This window comes from Dermochelys coriacea, chromosome 1, assembly GCF_009764565.3.
Source record: "Dermochelys coriacea isolate rDerCor1 chromosome 1, rDerCor1.pri.v4, whole genome shotgun sequence".
Taxonomy (NCBI): domain Eukaryota; kingdom Metazoa; phylum Chordata; order Testudines; family Dermochelyidae; genus Dermochelys; species Dermochelys coriacea.
The window spans coordinates 299,621,622-299,642,884 of record NC_050068.2 but is presented as its reverse complement, the minus strand read 5'-3'; the positions used below and the strand labels follow the sequence as shown (position 1 = coordinate 299,642,884).

General features: G+C 40.0%; 1 protein-coding gene across 8 annotated transcripts in view; it reads left to right on the top strand.

Annotated features, from left to right (window-relative positions):
• Positions 1–21,263, top strand: part of CNTN1 (contactin 1) — a 434,625-nt gene that overhangs the window by 252,283 nt on the left and 161,079 nt on the right. For all 8 annotated transcript variants that reach the window (XM_038373409.2, XM_038373417.2, XM_043494720.1 and 5 more), the window contains one exon: positions 20,548–20,674. In XM_038373409.2, coding sequence (XP_038229337.1) covers positions 20,548–20,674 — 127 coding nt within the window. The remainder of the gene's footprint in view (positions 1–20,547; positions 20,675–21,263) is intronic.

The following is a 21,263-nucleotide window of genomic DNA, read 5'->3' as shown; positions in this document are numbered from 1 at the left end:
AAGCACCTGCTTGTTTGCTGGTGCCTAGAGCTGGCCCTGCTTGGAATCCAGTACGGATTGAGGAGGGAGTCTACATGGCTGACTTAGAACAAGTCCAACAAAGAAAATAACAGAACGCCACTAGCCATCACCTTCAGCCCCCAACTAAAACCTCTCCAACGCATCATCGAGGATCTACAACCTATCCTGAAGGATGACCCATCACTCTCACAGATCTTGGGAGACAGGCCAGTCCTTGCTTACAGACAGCCCCCCAACCTGAAGCAAATACTCACCAGCAACCACACACCACACAACAGAACCACTAACCCAGGAACCTATCCTTGCAACAAAGCCCGTTGCCAACTCTGTCCACATATCTATTCAGGGGACACCATCATAGGGCCTAATCACATCGGCCACACTATCAGAGGCTTGTTCACCTGCGCATCTACCAATGTGATCTATGCTATCATGTGCCAGCTATGCCCCTCTGCCATGTACATTGGTCAAACTGGACAGTCTCTACGTAAAAGAATAAATGGACACAAATCAGACGTCAAGAATTATAACATTCAAAAACCAGTCAGAGAACACTTCAATCTCTCCGGTCACTCGATTACAGACCTGAGATTGGCTAGCCTTCAACAAAAAAACTTCAAAAACAGACTCCAACGAGAGACTGCTGAATTGGAATTAATTTGCAAACTGGATACAATTAACTTAGGCTTGAATAGAGACTGGGAATGGATGAGTCATTACACAAAGTAAAACTATTCCCCCATGGTATTTCTCCCCCCCACCCCACCCCTCACTGTTCCTCAGATGTTCTTGTTAACTGCTGGAAATAGCCTACCTTGCTTGTCACCATGAAAGGTTTTCCTCCTTTCCCCCCCGCCCTGCTGCTGGTAATGGCTCACCTTAAGTGATCACTCTCCTTACAGTGTGTGTGATAAAACCCATTGTTTCATGTTCTCTGTGTGTATATATAAATCTCCCCACTGTATTTTCCACCAAATGCATCCGATGAAGTGAGCTGTAGCTCACGAAAGCTTATGCTCAAATACATTTGTTAGTCTCTAAGGTGCCACAAGTACTCCTTTTCTTTTTGTGAATACAGACTAACACGGCTGCAACTCTGAAACCTGTCAAATGCTACAATAGTCAATGAGACCTCCCTGTGAAGTGCAGCATACCCCACTCTATTATGAGAGGAGAAAAATCCAGATCTTAAATTATATATCGCTTGGAGTTTTTCCAAGGCAAGAGCTTCAAAGACACATGTTGTGAACTGGGGAGTTGAATTGACATTATTTAAACTTTTTTTCCATACCATATGGTACTCACAGTTGCTAAAAGGGGGGTGGTGGGGATACACTTGCCTCTAAAAATAAAAAGCGGGTGAATGTACATATATCCATTTATGGCCTCCACCATGTCCCTGCTTTGTCTGATGAGCACTTTGTGCACCCCAATGGTACTAGTGAATAAATAATCATCATGTGCTGCATGACCATAATGCTCGGAAACATGAAAGTGCATTGTTTATCTTCCTGTGAGCCTGGCAGAGTATGTTTTTGGCTCTTTTCCAAACTGTCTTGGTACAGGCCATGAGCCTCTCTAATGCTGGTAAGTCATATTCTCCTTCTAGTGCTTGCTCATATCAATTCCATTTAGGTGTGCATGCGCTGCGTGCACGGCCGTCGGAAAGATTTTCCCCAGCAGCATCCATTGGAGTGGTGCCTCCATGGCGCTTGTCAGGGTTCCCTCCCCACTTTGAACTCTATAGTACAGATGTGGGGACCCGCATGAAAGACCCCCTAAGCTTATCTCTACCAGCTTAGGTTAAAAACTTCCCCAAGGCACAAATTCTTCCTTGTCCTTGGAACGGTATTGCTGCCACCACTAAGTGAGTTAGACAAAGATTAAGGAAAAGGACCACTTGGAGTTCCTGTTTCCCCAAAATATGCCCCCAAGCCCCTTCACCCCCTTTCCTGGGGAGGCTTGAGAGTAAACAAGGTAAGCACAGACCAGTCCCTTGGGTTTTTAGGCCACTAAAAACCAATCAGGTTCTTAAAAGCAGAACTTTATTATAAAGAAAAAGTAAAAGAAGCACCTCTGTAAAATCAGGATGGAAGGTAATTTTACAGGGTAATCAGATTCAAAACACAGAGGATTCCCCTCTAGGCAAAATTTTAAAGTTACAAAAAAAACCAGGAATATACCTCCCTCTTAGCCTAGGGAAAATTCACAAGCTAAAACAAAAGATAATCTAATGCATTTCCTTACTATTACTTACAATTTGTAATCTTAGATGCTTAGTTCAGGTATGGCTTTAGGAGATGTATTTTCCCTGCCCTGGTTCCTCACTGTCCTGGAGCGAACCCAAAGAAACACAAAACAAAAACCTTCCCCCTCAGATTTGAAAGTATCTTCTCCCCTTATTGGTCCTTTTGGTTAGGTGCCAACCAGGTTATCTGAGCTTCTTAACCCTTTACAGATAAAGGAGGGATTTTACGCTACCCTTAGCTGTACGTTTCTGACAGTGCTCAATATATGACCCAGCGCCCCCTCAGTTCCTTCTTACCTCCTGTGAAGGTCTTTGGAACCGTGGTGTCTTGCTCTGCAAGTTCTCCACGTTTTCCCTAGTGTTGTAGTTAGTCATTGTTTGCTTTTGTTGATAGTTCTTTGTTTTTGTTGTAGTTAGTGGTAGTTGGGTTGAGGAGTTTACCCTCCACCCCGACTGGTTTCTTCGGGGCTCTCATGCCCAAGTCTCCGGGATTCGAGCCCTGCACATCCTGCTCTAAGCCCATGCCAACGGGTGACCCCCATGGCTCTTATCTAAAGTTTCTGGGGGAGGCTCACCAAGCCGAGAAGTGCAGGATCTGCATGGGTTTTTGTCCCCGGACTAAGAAGCAAAGGACTTTCACCTAAAGCAGCGCCTTATGGGGGCAGCCCTTCGACCCCAGACTCCTTCGGCGCGGCAGGACCGGCCACAGCAGTAGTGGAAGTGGCACCTCGGTGCATACCTTCGCCTCGCACTACGCCATTGTCCGGCGCACCAGGGATGACGCGGCTTTCGGTCGAGCAGTGCTTCAATCAACATTCCTTAACTCCGACCCCACTGCCTACGTAAGGCTTGGGAGTCACCTAATTGGAATTGATATGAGGAAGCACTCGAAGAAGAAAAAATGGTTACTCCCCTTTGTAGGTGACATCTTCGAGATGTGTTGCTCATATCTATTCCAGTTCACCACACCTTCCCCTCTGTCGGAGTAGCCAGCAAGAAGGAACTGAGGAGGCACCGGGTCGGCTGGGTCATATATTGAGCGCCATGGAGGTACCACTCGGGGGAGCTCCACAGCCGTCCGGACGGATGCTGCTAGGGGAAAATCTTTCCAATGGCCGTACACGGGGCGTGCGCACACCTAATTGGAATGGACATGAGCAACACATCTCGAAGAACAACAGTTACAAAAATGAGTAACTACTTTTTTTGAGTTTGAATACAGTATCTGATCCAGTTCTCAATATCAAATAATTTCTAGGTTGTACTCATAAAACCGAGCCTAATGATTTAGTGATGAGTGGTAATGACCATGCCTCTTCTCCTGTACCAATGTACATTAACATTCAAGGTCAGCCTAGCTGTGTACTATGTTAGGGTATCTTTGGCCTTTGCTGTCTGAAGCTGTGATAGATTAATACCTGTTAAGTTGACCATTATAAGAAAGAGGAACATATAAGCATTTAAATAACATTTAAATTTTTACTTGAGTCCACTCTCCAATTATTGCTGGCTTTGAGAAGGATATTACTTAGGGCATGTCTACATAGTGAGTTCCTGCACATCAAGTCAAGGTATGAATCAACAGCACACCATCTTGCTGCACAGTAGCATCCCATGTGAACACTGCTACAGCATCCTGAAAGTCCTGGAGTGTGGTTTACTGTATTACTGTGAAAACTTAGTATGCACACTGCACTATGGGACCTTCATTATGCTGTAGCAGCATCTACACTGGATGTTACTGTGTGGTAAACTGGTGTGCATTAGGTTCACAGCCTGATAATTTACTGTGCAGCAATTTGTTATGTTGACAAGTTTGTAGATTCTAAACTCTTTAAAGCAAAGGCTATCCCTTTTGTGTGTGTGTGTGTACAGTACCTAACACAATGGGGCCAAGTCCATGATTAGAGCCCGTGGGTGCTAATACACTTAATTCATATGCAACATTACTAATAATCTAACCTCATGTAAAGTTTATAATTTTGGGATTACTGACTCCCCATTCTCCAGTGTGTTCCCTAATCCCCAAATTTGGGTTTGACAATCGCTTATTATCTGATTGATTATTTGGTAATGAAAATGCTTTGTTCACAGATTCGGAAAGATCTTATTTGCCAGCTCTAGAACCACATGTTGGTTACCACAGGGATTGTGAAGTTATATGTGTCTGGATATATGCTATCCATAAACCTACATTAGTGGCTATTATATGACCTGTAGACTAGTCAAGCTATTCCTTTTACTAGTGGAGAAGAAAGAAGAAAAGAGATGGATATGCTATGGAGGCGCTCAGATACTGCAGTGATAACAACCAGATGTGTGCCTAGATGGGTAGTAATTACCCTTAGCAACACTAAATGAATAGGTTTCAGAGTAGCAGCCGTGTTAGTCTGTATTCGCAAAAAGAAAAGGAGTACTTGTGGCACCTTAGAGACTAACAAATTTATTAGAGCATAAGCTTTCGTGAGCTACAGCTCACTTCATCCGATGAAGTGAGCTGTAGCTCACAAAAGCTTATGCTCTAATAAATTTGTTAGTCTCTAAGGTGCCACAAGTACTCCTTTTCTTTTTACTAAATGAATAGGAAGCAGATAAATATACAGAAAGCAAGGAACAGAGGGAGGAGATGGTCCTTAGAAAAAAGAGAACAAGGAAGCTAATCCAAATAATACATTGATTCTAGTGGGAGTTACAGGTATTTGAGATGCTCAGCACTCTCAGCTTTTGGCCGTTAGGAGATCACATTGAAAAGTTTCCTATCTGTATACTTAGAGCATTTTTCTTAAGTTTTGGGGGTCAGATTAAGGACTGTATCCTTCAAAGTGCTGAGCAGCACACGTTTGTCTTGATCCAGCAAAGCCCTTAATCATAAGCTTAACTTGAAACACATGAGTAAGGCCCATGGATTTGGGACTACTTACATGCTTAAAGGTAAATGTGTTTAAGTCTGTTGTTGGATCAAGGACAAAGTGCTCAGTGCTTCACAGGATAGAACCCTAAAAGAACTCAAGCAAGTCATCTTACGATCATTGTTTTTAATAAATAGTGGTAGCTTCCTTCCTTGCCCAAATGTACGTTCTAAGTACATTTAAGTATTTAAGTATCTATTTAAGTATTTTCTTGGGAAACTCTCCTCCCCCACCAGAAATATTTTCCCAGTAAGGAGAATACTGTATCATGCAAAGTTTGCTCATTATAAAATTGTTGTATATTCATCACTGACAGTGTGTTTTGATTTTACCTCCAAAATGTGCGATTTTATCCATTTTAAACGCACTCAAGGAAAGATTTCCCAGAGTTTCAGCTTTACGGTTTTAAAAAAATGTTTTTTATGTTGTTTATGTACAAATATACGGAATTTCTGCTTCTTGAAAACCATTTAATCTCCTGCCCCTTTACTCTGAAGCTCTTCCAGGTGAGTGGAAGTTTGGTCATTCACTGGATCTGCTTTCTTTAGCATTGACCCCAAGGAGAACCTTATCCTGAAAACACTTACGCACATGCTTAACCTTTGTATTGTGAATAGATCTATTGAAATGAATGGGATTATTCACAGTAGTAGAATTAAGCGAGCGTATAATGTTTGCATGATCAGGGCCTAAGGATCTATGCCGTGTAGTGTCTAAACAGATGGTCCTCACAGGGCCTGTGTGTATATAACCCCATATGTTTTATTGAACAGATTGCCAACTCTTCACTACATTTCAGTAATATCCATTACTTTTTCCTCCTTTAGTCTGTGCTTATGGTACTACTAACATTCACATACTAACATTCTTCTGTTTGATATATGCATACTGTTCTCTCTGATTAATGCCCCTTGTGGTAATGCCTGATCTGGGACCCATTCCAAGAACCTGAGTGTGCTAGATGTTGACTAACTGTTTCTCTTCTTAAAATTCAATTATGACTCCGTTTTGTGTGTTTTGTTTTAAGAATGTGATAAGATTTAAAAACATGTTGGAATAGAGAGAATAGACCCACAAATAGAAACCTACTTAAAGTAGGTTAAAACAAAATCTGCATTCATTTGGGTGAGGTGGTCTAATCTTAAATGCTGATTTCCATCAAATCTGTCATCCTAATCACCAGATTCTAATATCCAGTGTGTTGGATGTTTCATTGAAAAATCCATTGCAGGTGCAAGTTCAGGAAAGGATTTTCTAAGATCCATATAAGTTGTTAATTTTTTTCCCTGACATCTAATATGGGCTCTTATTATAAATTTCAAAAAAGATGTAAAATGTTACCAATGAGGTTCACAGTAAAAATAGTCATTAATAAATAGTTGAATGAAATAATCTAGGTTTAGGAGTAAACATGACTAACTACATAGGAATTTCATATTTTAGATTTCAAAAATGTGAGTTCCGTAAACTGACATAACATGGAACCAGCCTTCCATGATGGATTGAAAGGACCTTCTGTAGCTGCTGCATGATAATAATGTAGCCTAGGTCTTCTATATATCATATTGTACAGAAAAAAAAGCCACTCTTATATGAAATACGGGGAATGAATACATGTCTGAAATCACATGCTCTCACAATGGGATTTCTCAAAAAAATATGAGAATAAATATTAACTCATAACAACTCCTGGGCAAATCTTTTTCCAGTAAAGTTAAAACAGGGCTTGTTATGAGTTAATATTTATTCTCATGATTTTTGTAAAATTCCAGTATGAGATTATGAGATTTGAGGAATCATCACTTCCTGCATTGTTTTTTCTTCTATGCAAGTGGACTCACAGAAGAGCTAACATGATGGATGACATATCACTGAATGAGAGACAGTTGAGGAAATGATTATAAATAGATATGAAATCCATGATGAATAAAAGTCTCAAACAGGATTGACAATTATATTCTCAATTTTAGGGAAATAAAACACAATTAGTAAAACTCCTGTAAAGTGGTTTCTGATTTCTTGTGCCTTAACTATGTATCAAACTGAATAATTTGTTGATTGCCTCACATGCAAGAATGAGTATGGTGAAGAGACAGGCATTAGCTGTATAAGTAATTTATACATATAAATTGCACCCCAAGCATTTCTATAAAATAATTTTCCAGATTAGATTTAAATGATCTCCCCACGTATCTGTCATAAGTCCAAGATAATCATTACTGAATATAATAAAATAAACATATTTGAATCTCACAGATGGTTAAACGATAAATATTAAATCTAAAACAATTTATAAGTAATATTAGATGAATCTCCTAATTAACACATTGCAGCTTTTCTGGTTTTTCCTTTTTTTTCCTCTAAGTTTCTTTCAACTGTTATGCAGTTCTTGAATGAAAACTGCTAGTATGCCTTTGTGTGTGCGCGCGTGTGTGTGTGCGCGCGCGCGCCTTTTATATACTGCATGTGTGAGTTGTTTGACCAGGAGTAACTGGAATCAGTGAGCAATATTCCAAAATTTAAAGGAATTCACTGGATATTTCTTAAGCTGTACTTGAACTGGATCCTCTCTCTTAATACCAGATATACTAAGGCACTGTAAACCCAGTTCTGATCTCTCTCTGGTGTAACTTCAGAAGTCATTGGAGCTACCCCACAAAAACTTATGTCAACAATTCAGGTTACCTAACAGCCAGCATTTGTGGTTAGTGTATTGCTTTATCACAAGTGAAACACTGGCTTTGGTCCACTTTACCACGCCCCACACTGCAAGGAGCTGAAAATAGTGCAGAGATCTTGCAATTAAGTCTTGTTAAGGAAAAAACATGGCATGACGCCCTGATGCAACCTGTATAGCAGAGCAAGAAATAGTGTTGAAGAGCTGCAAATGAAGGTCCATCCAGGTCTCCAAGCTTAGGGAAATGTTCACACAAGGTCAATTCAGGAGCGTCCTTTTCCTGAGGGAAAAGGGAGGTGTTTGGGAGATAGGGGATGCAAGGTTGGGGAAGCATAGGCTAGTTTGGCATTAGGGAGATTTGTAAAGTGTGGTGCATATGAAGAAAAACTTTTTGTTAAATGAAAACTTAATTAGATAGGAAAACCTTGGTGTTGGAATTATTATTATTTGGAATTCTTAATATGGGAGACTACCAAACACTAATTTTACCATATATTCCTTTATTAAGCCCAAAAGTCAAATGATATTTTATACAAATGGTCTATACATGCCTAACAGCATAACAAAAAGTTATTACCCCGAATACAGTAAAAAAATATTTATAAGCATGTGATCAGTATACTTACAAACAGGTCAGAGCTAGGGAAAACCATCTCGTCCAGGTGTACTCCAGCGTGATTTATACCCTTCAACAAACAAATCATAGGATAGCCAATTACTACTTTAGCTAACTACCAATTTGGCCCTTCTGCTGCATAGGAATGGAAGAATCCTCTCTCTGGGGCAAGGCCTGTTGTCTTTGTTGCATGACTATACAATAGGGCCCTGATTCTTGATTGGGTTTCCTAGGCAGTGCTGTAATACAAATTAAAACAATCATCATAACTGGATTTCACAGCAGTAGTAGATAGGTTCACCCTTATTTCCAGTCTTACTCCAGGTAAGATTTATAACCTTCCTTTCTCCCCACGGCCTGTCCTTCTTCCTCCTGACCAGTAGCTTTTTTGGTTGCACCTGGGTTCATATAGGCCTTACTTTTTAGATAACAATGATATGTGGGGTGGAAAGGTCCATGTTGGCTTCTTCTAAGGCAGATTCTCTTTTTCTCATTTAATGATACCTGCAGTCATCCCTATTGATTGGAGGCCTACTTTTTATAAACCTCCCCTTATCTCATTAGGTATTCTTTGGACCAAATATCCTCTCTGCTGCATTCCTTCTTGCCGTATAACTTGTTGTTTTCAAGGCCTTCCTTCTACTTTCTTTACAACACAAGTTTCCTTAACTCAACTTAGGCTAACTCTAATTCTTTAATTTCATGCTTACTCTAAATTCCAAAAATGTGGAGGGGGACCCTAAATCCATTGAATGTATAGGAAATTAGTGCAAATGGATTTTCAGTGTCTACGTATCTAGCTGCTTTCTTTGCCCTTCTGATTGTTCCTTTCTCTGATGTTTGTGTCTTACCAAAGCTATTTCTCCTTGCCTCACTTGTATGAAAAAAACTTGCTGAGTGTATTCTTACTTGATGGTACACAGGCTGTCTCTTCAATTGCATGCGGACCAACTCGGTAGGTTCAGTCAATCATTAAATACTGCTTTATGAACAGACTTAGATGGTACATTGGTTTCACAGATGGTACATTGGTTACACAGAGGGACAACAATTTCTCACCCCAATGCTTTTCTAATTAAAGCTATCTCTCCCATGATTTATCACTTGTGGGCCCAAATGCAGGACCCATACTGACAGAAATTAATCCATAGAGTCATTATATCAAATGAATGGCCTATTGGAAAGAGTCACTGATAAATCCTCTGAAAGGAAATGATGTCCCCAAGTGTGGCGCTGAAATGACGATGTGATAGATTTCTACCCCATGTCCATGGGGAAAGATGTTTAAATTGGTAACAGCACCCACCGAAGGATTTTTGCTTAGAGCTTTCTGGGGCTGAGGAAATGCATACACATGGGGCCATGGCTCTGCCTCATCCCTGTTCCTCTCTGCACCCTTTGGGATGTCTGAAACCCTAGGGAGCAAATGACGTGGGGAGGAGTCCAAGCACTCCAGGGAGTGCAGAGACTGCAGTTGTGTCCTTCTGCTGCATAGGAATGGAAGAATCCTCTCTCTGGGGCAAGGCCTGTTGTCTTTGTTGCATGACTGTACAATGGGGCCCTGATTGTTGATTGGGTTTCCTAGGCAGTGCTGTAATACAAATTAAAGCAATCATCATAACTGGATTTCACAGCAGTAGTAGAAATGGGCCTCCGCTGCCCTCTTTCTTGTGGGTCGGCATCAAATTAGGAGAGGTAGAAAATATGCTTCCAATAGCCTCTCTGTTATGCAGTTGCCAGTGGAGGTGGTGGGAATACCTCAGTATCAGTCTCCCACATTTGTAGTCACTGCCAAAGATTGGATGCAAGTCATTAGCCCCCCCCCCCCCCCCCGGGAGCACATCTGGAGGCATCTGGGTGAAATTTTACTTTCAGTTGCAGAAATGTAAATCCAAAATCTGTGATTTGGACTCTGCATTTACCACAGCATAGCAAGGAGCAGAATCTTTCCTTCCGTCTGTCTAACATAATTTTATCATATCTATCTAACCTAGCTGAGTTTTATGCTGCGTTCATCACCTTGGGATGAGATGCCATAGAGTGCTACTGGCCCTTATTATACATTAAAAGGGACAATTAAAGGGTTTTATGTTTCAAGGCTGTTGGCATAAATCAGGGTCAAACATCTGTAAAAAAACAGTTGCAGTATCCAAAATCTGTGTGACTATCAATGAGACAGAGGGAAAACTTCAGATTAGAATTTAAAGGCTAATTTTTTTTAAATTTCCTCATGGGAAAACAGTCTCATCAGTACATCCCACTATGAAATATAAAAATGATGATGATAGTATTTTATGGTGTACGTCCAGCTTCCCCCACTCCGCCCACTCGTGCACACAGGGACGTGCACATACAGATACACACCATATAGGCTGGTATAATTATAAATCATAGCTTTACTGCATGGTATTATCCTTAATCGGTGAATAAAATTGATTTTCAAAACTAAATTAGATACATGTAAGGATTAATTTAGCTGAAGATAAAATAAATTGGCTTGGCTGAAAGTGATTGGGATGGATGGAGATGCAGCAGAGACTAAATCTTTGCTGTCCCTCTGAAGACGGAAATTATTGACACATCTCCTTGTCTCCTGAAATAGATTTTGGGAGCAAGGTTACATATATAGTCTGGTTAGTATAACCGCCTACTAACTAAACAGTATGTAAATATTTTCATTGTTAAAATCTTCATTATTGCTTATGGAGAACAGAATGAATGATCATGCAAAGCCAGTCTTTTGCTGCTTTTTTATTTTTACTACTCTATTTTGCACTAAGAAATAGTGATGAGAATATCATTAGGTTCAACATGGATGAGGGCAAGTAGGGATCCAAAAAAGTGACACCAAACTTTAGAAAAAGAGATGTGAATAAAATGGGGAAGTTAGTCATAAATCAGAAGTAAAATCCTGACCATTGGAAAAACTTAAACTAAAAAACTTAAAAAATTAGAGTCTCAGAAGACTTCTGTGCCATTGAACGTATCGAAAGCCATGAGAAAACTAATATGGCTAAATGGCAAAGTTTGAGAGGTTATTTGAGCCAAACAAATCTTTTTTCAAATTTTGGAAATCTTAACCTAGTGAAGCCAACAAGTTAGAGTACAAAATACAGCTGGCAGTAATAAGCAAGAGGGAAATTGCAAGGCCAAAATGGATTTCCAAGATCAAATTACTAAAGGTGTAAAAACAAACAAGTAGAGCTGCTTTAAGTGTATCTGAAGCAGGAAGTCTGCAAAAGAATCTGTGGATCAGCTGAATCATCAGGGATTAAAGGGAGCAATTAATGAAGACAAGACATTGCTGAGAAGTACCAGATTCTGCTGAATGCCATGTATGGGTATGCATTTTGGAGGAGGATGGAAAGAGCCTTCCACTCCATTTGTCACATGCAACCTCTGTAAAGGCTAGACAAAATTGCAATCCTTGCATCTGACCCTATCACAATATGTAAACTTTATGTAACAGCAAACCTTTCAGTTGCCTTTCTGGATGAACAATAGCATAAAGTATGCTATTGAGGAGTAATTATTGTAAACATTTTTAATAAAGGTAAAAACTAAAAAAAAAAAAATCTAATGTCTCAGGGATTGCTCCCTTCCTCCGTCCTTGTGGGTGCATGGTGCTTCAATTTGCCAGAGAGGTGTAGGGCTATGGTCCTGCTCTCCTCTGCATCAGCCTGTAGAGCAAGACCAATGCAGTGGTGAGTGAAAGCAGCCCACTGTAAGTGCTCACGCGCTTTAGTGTTTCCCCTAGGGTAGTCTGGTTATGCACTGCCCCATACTCTGGGCTGTGCTTAACAGGCACAATGTAGCCATACACATTAAAAATAAGTAAAAACAAAGTTTCAAAGTTCCCAGGAGGATGAGTTCTGTTATTAAAATAACATATTTTAGGGGAAATGACAAAGCCTGGCACCGCTGGTATTTGTTTTGAACAATATGAAAGTTTTTTCCTGTAATGCAGTTTTTCAGCTACTGCCTTTTGAAATTCAGATTGTGCAGTAGGTTTGTGGTGACTAGCGTATACAATATGAAATGAGGTATAAAAATAGATGTTGATTCAGTGGCTGTCTGCACATTTTTTCTTGTGAAAAAGACAAAAATTCTAACATACATCAATATAGGCCATTTTCACTTGGGTAACTGCTTAATAATTGGTGCTTAATAATATATAATAATATTATTGGTGCTTAATAATATATAATATTAATCAGGAACTCCTTTACTGAAAATGTCACTGGGACCTAATGGCTATATGTCACTGGTTCATATGCAGCTTAGATATGGACTGATCAAAATTCACTGCCATGTGATGTCAATTTATTTGCTTGCAATGTATGAAGTGATTTGGTCTCAGATGAGTTCTTTGCTGACAGATGTCCAGATTGTTGAAGTTGTTGGAGTTACTCTGCGGGCTTGTCTACACATACAGAGCTTCAGCGGCACAGCTGTCCTGATGCAGCTGCACTGCTTTAGTGCTTAGTGAAGACGCTACCTATGCTGATAGGAGAGCTTCTCTCATTGGTGTAGGTACTCCAACTCCCCGAGAGGCAGTAGCTATGTCGATGAGAGAAGCCATCCCATTGACATAGCGTTGTTTGTACCAAGAGTTTGGTTGGTATAGCTGAATGGCTCGGGGTGAGGACCTGAGTCTGTAGTGTAGACCAGTCTCAGCTTATGCTGGAGTAAATGAAAGCATAGTTGGCACCAGCCTGAAGCTCCACTACTAACAGTAACAATGTTTAATTGGTGTGTTTTTGAATGAAGAACTGTAAACTTATCAACTCTGAAAACTTAGCATATTTTAAAATCTCTTTAAAAATGCAGGACTTACATTTGACTTTCCTGTTCTACAACTTTCACAAGTTAACCTCACAATTTTTAAGTAGATAAAACAAAAATGCCACTGGGGTGCTGTTTCATCAGGTAAGCTCAGACACCCAGTATTTCCCTGACTTATACCTAGGGCCCTACCAAAGTCACGGTCATGAAAAACATGTCACAGGCCATGAAATCTGGTCTTTTGTGTGCTTTTGCCCTACACTTCTCCGATGTCATGGGGGGAGACCAGTGTTTTTCAAATTGGGGGTCCTGACCCAAAAGGGAGTTGCAGGGGGATGGCAAGATTATCTTATGGGGTCACAGTATTGCCACCCTTACTTCTGCAAAAATAAAAGGAGTACTTGTGGCATCTTAGAGACTAACAAATTTATTTGAGCATAGCTTATGCTCAAATAAATAGTCTCTAAGGTGCCACAAGTACTCCTTTTCTTTTTGCGAATACAGACTAACATGGCTGCTATTCTGAAACCTTACTTCTGCGTTGCCTTCAGAGCTGGGCAACTACTCGTGCCCACCAGGGGGCCTTGGACCTCTGGTTGAGAACTGCTGATACAGTGTTTTCGGTAGCCATGTAAATGACAATGTGTATGTATTTGGAAAGTATTTTAAATGGGAGTGGAGGAATGTGATGTCCTGCCGCTTTAAATGGTTAGGTTCTCTGAGCTCAGTGCAGAGTTTTACTTCCATTTTAGTTTCTATTTTGTGGCCAGAACGATGAAGTCACGACAGGCAATAGCTATCTATCTATCAGTTTTCTCTATGTCTATTTCCTTCTCTGCTGGGTCTAAATATAACAGCTCTTTAACACTTTCCCAATAAGTGGCCCCTGCCCTCTGGAACTAGAGAGCTCTGTGTTCTAGTTCTGCTCACTTCAAAGTGCCATCCTGGACTGGGTTTGGGTCTTCTGTTTTAAAGACTCACCCCCTCCTGGTTTGACAAGCCTCATACGTGTGCCAGGTTGGGCTGATTGTGCCCACAGAAGTTCGTTAACCCCTTCCTGGCTGGTGTAGCAATCTGCCCCACTTCGTAACCCTACTGAATTCATTGAAGTTTCAGGGTGTAATTTATTGCACAGGATGTAAATCAAATTGGAATTTGTCTGCTTTATCTATTAATGATTATAACAAATTCAAGCTTAGCATAAGTAAATAAAAGTCTATGTAATTACAGCAGGGATGAATTTGGCCCTGAATCTTTAAATGTGGAAATAGCAAATATAATTAATGAGAGCAGGAATTCTGTAACTAAACAAATACTGAGGTAAAAAATCTGCTCCTGGCATAAGAGACTGATGGCAAGGAAAAATGGAAATAAAAATTGAAAAGCAGATCTATATAGGGGGACACAGTTAAACTTTTTAGTTTTTTTTTACCTTTTATTTGAAGTTACCATCTCTGCTAGTGGTAGTCCTGATTATAAGGATAGGGAATACCAGTTAAGCCTTTTAAAATATTATTTGCAGATTTAGAAAAGGTTAGAGAGAATTTTGAACGTTACCTACCACATTATGGCCATCATTAGAAAGTAACCAGTTAGTCACACACATCACATTGTGGTATCTGAGATGCCACAGCTGTGGACTGTAATTGCATCAGTCTGTGGGGCATATCCTTTTCTGTTTCAGAGTTCTGTTTAGTGTGGGGAGTGGACCGTGCAGGGGCATGCCTCAGACAGCAGGTTCCAGCTCTCGTATTTTGAGGGCCAGCCCTACACCTCTCAGAGCTGTTGCCAGGCAACTCCGTTACATCACTGATTTGTGGTCTTCAGCCTGTGGAGGATTGGTGCAGTGGAGTGGTGCTCTTCCACACACCTGACAAATGGCCCCTACATAGGGAGGTGCAGTTATAGAGGTTCAAGGTCCAACTGCACCTAGATGCACCACCAAGGTGCTGCATAGATACCAGTAGGATGACCCTTTAAGGCAGGGGAATTCTCTGCTGCTGATTTGTGGCTGGATTGTGGCCCCTTAACACTAGTGGAATAATGCAAAGGGGCATAACTACTCCTGTGTTAATCTGTGTACAGATAGAGGCTCATTCTCTGCTGGTACACAGCATTTACTATTCACACTAGCAGAGAGTTTGATCCATTGTATGGCTATAGCTTATAAGAGACTTGAAATTTCTGGAGGTTTGAAATGGTAGTATCAATACATTATAAATTATCTCCTATTTTAGCTGAGTGGAAACTTCAGCAAGGTTAACAGTTACTTGAAGGTTTAGTTTATTTTTGTACAACATATTAATACAGAATAGAAAAAGTCACATTTAATCTGAAATAAATATTCAAAATTAGTATGTACTGATTAAGTCTTTTGATTATGCCCTGGATTTTTTTTCCATTTACCTTCGACAAAACTTCATGACATGAATTGAAAATGACTGCTTTGGGTGGTTTCTGATTATTATTTGGGAATATTGTTTTGGCCTTTCAAAATCACCTCTCTCTTTCTGAATGTGTTTGATAAGTTTTGTTGTGTAATTGTATAGACTTTGTATTGTGCAATTGTATAGATAATAAATGTGTATTAATCTAATTTTAAAGTTGATCCACAAATAGTATTAAGAAAAATATATCAAGTCATAATTTCAAATGTGCCTAAGTTACTAAAGCACACTCATCCCTGTGAGTTTTCAGTGGGGCTCCTCAGACATTTCAGCGCTTCTTGAATATCCTACCCCTCAACTTTAGAATTTGGCAGAGTGCCCCAAATAGGAAGAATGAAATCATATAACTTACTAAAATTTGAAATATAATTTACTTGAAATGTATCTTTTTTTTAATAGAAATATGCAACTTGCCCAATGGGAAATCATGTGATGCCATAGCATGCTGTATGCTAGCAGTGTCACAACCTATCGTGTATGTTCTCTGGAAAATTCCAATAAATTAAGTAAGGAACCTTGAAAATCTCTGTATGACATATTTACCTGACCTCTCCATAGACTCTCCCTCCAATGGAGGTCTTCAATGGATGATATCACCCACATTACTCTATGCAAGTGGAGAGCTGGCTGAGTTCTGCATCTTTGAGGAACTTGTGAAAGAGAAATAATATGTGCATATCTAAAGTAAATTACATGATGAATTACTTTATCTTTTTTATTTAGAATATTTAGTATGTAATTTTAAACTTAATACATCTCTCATAATACTATTTGCAAGTCTTTTAAATGGAAACTCCTTCACTGCTAAATATGTTTATTTTGCATCGAGGAATATCGTGAAGAGCAAAGCATGGGATGTGAGTGAAGCCAAATTGTATGTAAATTTTTTGATATGAGAAGTACAGTATTTATTCTTTTATTCTTGGGTCAAATGTGGTATAGATCTCTTTGATGCAACATTTTGGTTATATTTGAAATTCTCTTTGTCTCTTTAGGAAATGGATTCTAAAGTGAAAATGCATTTATTCATTTAGAGATTTAGTATTTTATTGACTATTACATAAGTGATTCAGTTTAGTAGGGAAGAATAGTCTTTATTAAACTATTAGCTTTTTCTCGGCCTTGAGTTAACATCCTAAACGCATACATGTAATCTTCCTCACTCATCCTTCTTTCCTTTCCCTCAGACAATAGGTCTTTTGTTCACTAACTCTCTAACAAATCATTCTTTCCACCTCTCCTACATCTAACTGGCAAAAAAAAATGGTAATGGTAATTCATTATCAATTCAGCTCCCTTGGTGGCTGTAGTGTAGACAGGGCTCAAGCATTTTTTCCAGTTGTTTCATATAAGTCTGATCAGAGTTCAGAGTAGGATTAGATGGAGCCCTGCTTCCATCTGTGCTACCTTTTCTGGGGCTGCACCAGTGAGGAATTCCAAGTTGTATTTTTAACCAGTATAGACAAGACCTCTCTACCTTCTCATCCCTGAGTTCTCCACTGTGCCCATCTCCTCCTTCATTCCTCCTAGACACACAGTCCCTTATGTGATCTTTCTTCTCACTTCCCCAATCAACTATGTCTTGATCTCAAAATATAGACAAACATTTGCAGTGTCTCATCTGAAGTATGACTTTATAGTCCCTCACAGTCCTCCAGTCCCAGTCCCAGTCCCAACCTCATCATACTGGAGTACTCATGTTGTTTGCATATCTCTGGTTCACACTCAGCTTGTAATGGAGAATGAAACATTCACATTATTTACCTCTCTTGATCTGTATCCTGCTCATCTGATCTTCCTAACCCGGTCAACTGGAGCTGAACTCAAAATGTATGCTAACAGAGTTGGCATTATACAGCATATTTGGAAGGTGTTCAAAACAGTCACTTGCTATGGTATAATAATGAGTGCAGGTGGAATCACAGCATATGAAATGGCGTATTTTATAAGTAAGTTATAACATCATCTGAATCCCAAGATAGAAACAGTCAATCTGCCACTGTATACTACATGGTTGAACTTTGTTGGTGGAGGTGATTGTTTACAGAAGTGCCCAGAAGCCTCACTCAACTTTGCAGCCCAATTACTATAGGCCCTATACACACACTTGGTTCCTACCCAAAAGAGCGTACAGTTCAGAGGTGAAGCATTTGAGGGGAGTGGAGGGTTTGTGGGGTGACCCCACATTCCTCCCCACCAGATTTCTGCCAGGCTTGGTTGGTTCATGCCAGCCTGCATGGCTGCTCCTGGGGCTGGCCAGTGGGGAAAGGCTGCAACAAAATAGTTAGGAGCTGCAGAGAGAGCCGCTGCTTTTGCTGCTGCCTCTCCCCACTGAGCTAACCTTTCGAGTTTACAAATAGGGGCCGCTGAGCATAAGAGGGGCTGTGCTGGGGGGAGACCTTTAAATTGTGCCTCCCACTATCAGTAGATACCTGTTGTCTGTATTACAGTATAAGATGATATATTTATGTAGTTTAATAATGCATGAATTTCAAATAGCAGTATGCTGTAAAAGTAAAGAGAGGAATTCATTTTTCAGCTGCTCGCTCCATCTTTCCAGTTCTCCTCTGCTTCTGTGACAATTCTCTCTCCTCCTTACCTGGATGTTGTTATAAATGAATTTGCATGATCACGCTGCAGCATATAATAGCTCTTTGGACCTGCTCCCAGTCGAGGCAATGGAAATTTGTCACTGACTTCAAGTAGAACAGGATCAAGCTCTTTATCAGTATCTCGGATAGTTTTCTGCTAGTTTTCTAATAAAAATATTGGCCCCAAAATGTGGGAATTGGGAATAACAAAAATACCATCTGTGTAGTATTGGACTTTTTATTGTTTTATGGAAACATATAATTTTTATCAACCTATGGAATGAATGAAATAGCTGATACTAATTTATTAGCTGATATTTTAGTTATATTCAGTTTCTCATTTAGTAGAGAAGCTGTAGCAACTCCATGCTCTTGAGCAAGAACTTTGTTTGGCTGGGAAGTGGTGCTGATATCTGGCTTGCAGCTTTTGCTGTACCCATGAAAATTTACATTTAGCCAATTATAACACTTTGAAAAAAAATCTCAGTTCACATTTGCTCATTAGAGATTGATTAGAGTTTGTCAGTTAAAATCTCTTAACATTCCACCTGCACTGAGCATGCTCTCCACCAGAGCATATAAATGCGCATACTGCAGACTGTGGAATGCACATATGCCCTGTGCGTGCTACATCCTAGGGCTGCAGGGGCTAGACAGGAAATTCCCTGCAATCACTCTTCCCAGCAGCTGGGGACCACTGCGTCACTAGAACTAAGAGCCCCTGCTGGTGCCCTGGCAATATGGAGAAGGAGGGAGAAAGCAGCCTGACTTGAATGCAGGGAGCGAGGAGGGGAAGACAGAGTAAGGTGAAGAGGTCAGGAGCTCAGGAGGAGGACAGGCATGGGGGACAAAGCTATTTAAAAATGTGAATTGCTTAGAGAACCTTAATTCTGGAATTTCCTAACATGTGAATCTTGACTTTTCAGTGCAAGCATGAATGTAACCTATTCCCGTCACATCAACTTTAACTTTAATTAACCGCTTTTTGGGGATTTAATTTACATACAATGATACATTACTTTGCCTGCAGCATCTTACATCAAGTGGCAACATCATTTTTCTTTTCCAAGAGGCCTGAAGAAAAGTAGAGCAATTTGATTTGGAGAGGAAGGCTCAGCTTCATTCTCTTTCATATTAGTCTTTTATCTGTACAGTAAAGATTCATTCCATACATATAAAAACTTCGGTGTTCTGTAGGTTAGAGGAAAAGGGACTATTCAGCTTTAGGTCACTCGTTTGTATTTGTCCCAGCTCACTTGTCCTCACTATCATGCTGGCAGTATGTTGGCCTGTGTCAGATGAGTTGGTCTCAAATGCATTCCTAGTCGACAGATGTCCAAATGACAAATACCTCCATCAGACCTGGCACTGATTGCCACCCTAGTTGGTAATGTCAGCAGAGAGGGTAAGAAATGGATGGAAATGGAATCTAAATTACCTTCTCCTTCACCCCAGGGCAAGAACGACCCAGAGAAGAGTGGTGAAGGGAAGCCAGCACTGATGTCCATGATGTGCTTGTTTTGTTGATGCATGCAGAACTTCATTTTTTTTAGGGCTAACAAACCAATAGCATCCACACACACAGCAAGTTATAAAGGGTGTGCCTTTTTTTTGATTGTTTGTTTCTTAATGAAAATCAATATAAAATTAATAGGTGTGGATGATGTAAATTGGTTCAAGAGAGATTAATAAGACTGGGACTTTTCAGCTTGGAAAAGAGACGACTAAGGGGGGATATCATAGAGGTCTATAAAATCATGAATGGTGTGGAGAAAGTGAACAAGGAGGTGTTACTTACTCCTCATAACACAAGAACTAGGAGTCACCAAATGAAATTAACAGGCAGGAGGTTTAAAACAAACAAAAGAAAGTATTTCTTCACACAGTGCACAGTCAGCCAGTGGAACTCTTTGCCACAGATGTTCTGAAGGCTAAGACTATAACAGGGTTAAAAAAATAACCAGATAAATTCATGGAGGATAGGTCCATTGATGGCTATTGGCCAGGATTGGCAGGGATGGTGTCCCTAGCCTTTGTTTTTCAGAAGCTGGGAATGGGAGACGGGGAATGGGGGCGGGCACGAGATGATTATCTGTTCTGTTCATTCCCTCTGAAACGCTCGGCATGGGCCACTGTCGGAAGATAGGATACATGGCTAGATGGACCTTTGGTTTGACCCAGTATGGCCGTTCTTATATTCTTATGTAAGATTTACTTTAACATATTAATTGTGAACCTATATTTTTATTTCAGAGGATGGAAAAGGATATGGCCCAGTGTTTGAGGAGCAACCCATTGATACCATCTACCCTGAGGAATCTACAGATGGACAAGTTTCAATGAACTGCAGAGCTCGAGCAATCCCTTTTCCAACTTACAAGTAAACCTTTAGCTTGGTTTTGAATTACAGGGCTTGCCAGGCATTTCACACACACTTCATTTCACATTTAAAATATTATAATTTGCTGATTCTGACTGAATTAATTAATTGAATGAATGAATGAATAGTTTAGCAGGTGGTTGTATAGTCTTCTTAGACGCAAAGGAGTTGAAGTTTGTGTATTTTTTTCATTAAGAAGACAGTTTTTCTTATACTTGTAATGATGTCTAGAGAAGTCCTCGAAAGAAAATATCAATTGTGTTTTATGAAACATTTTCAGGTTTCTTAGTTTGTTTTTGGGCGCCTAGCTGTAATCTTTCGAGACAGTCCTTCATTTATGACAGTCAAAATCAGGGACACCATTGTCATCCTAGACATGAGAAGCTTTTTAATGGATTTTTTTTTAAAATGTTTCTATCAGCTCTAGTCTAGAGTTTTACCATATGAACACTGTCATAATAAACCTCATATTCTTAATGAACCAGTCTATGATGATTGATTCTTTTGTGCAAGTCTAGGATCTCATGGCTTCCATTGGTCTCTATAATAGGCTCAACACACATCAAAGGACACACTTTGGAGCTTATCT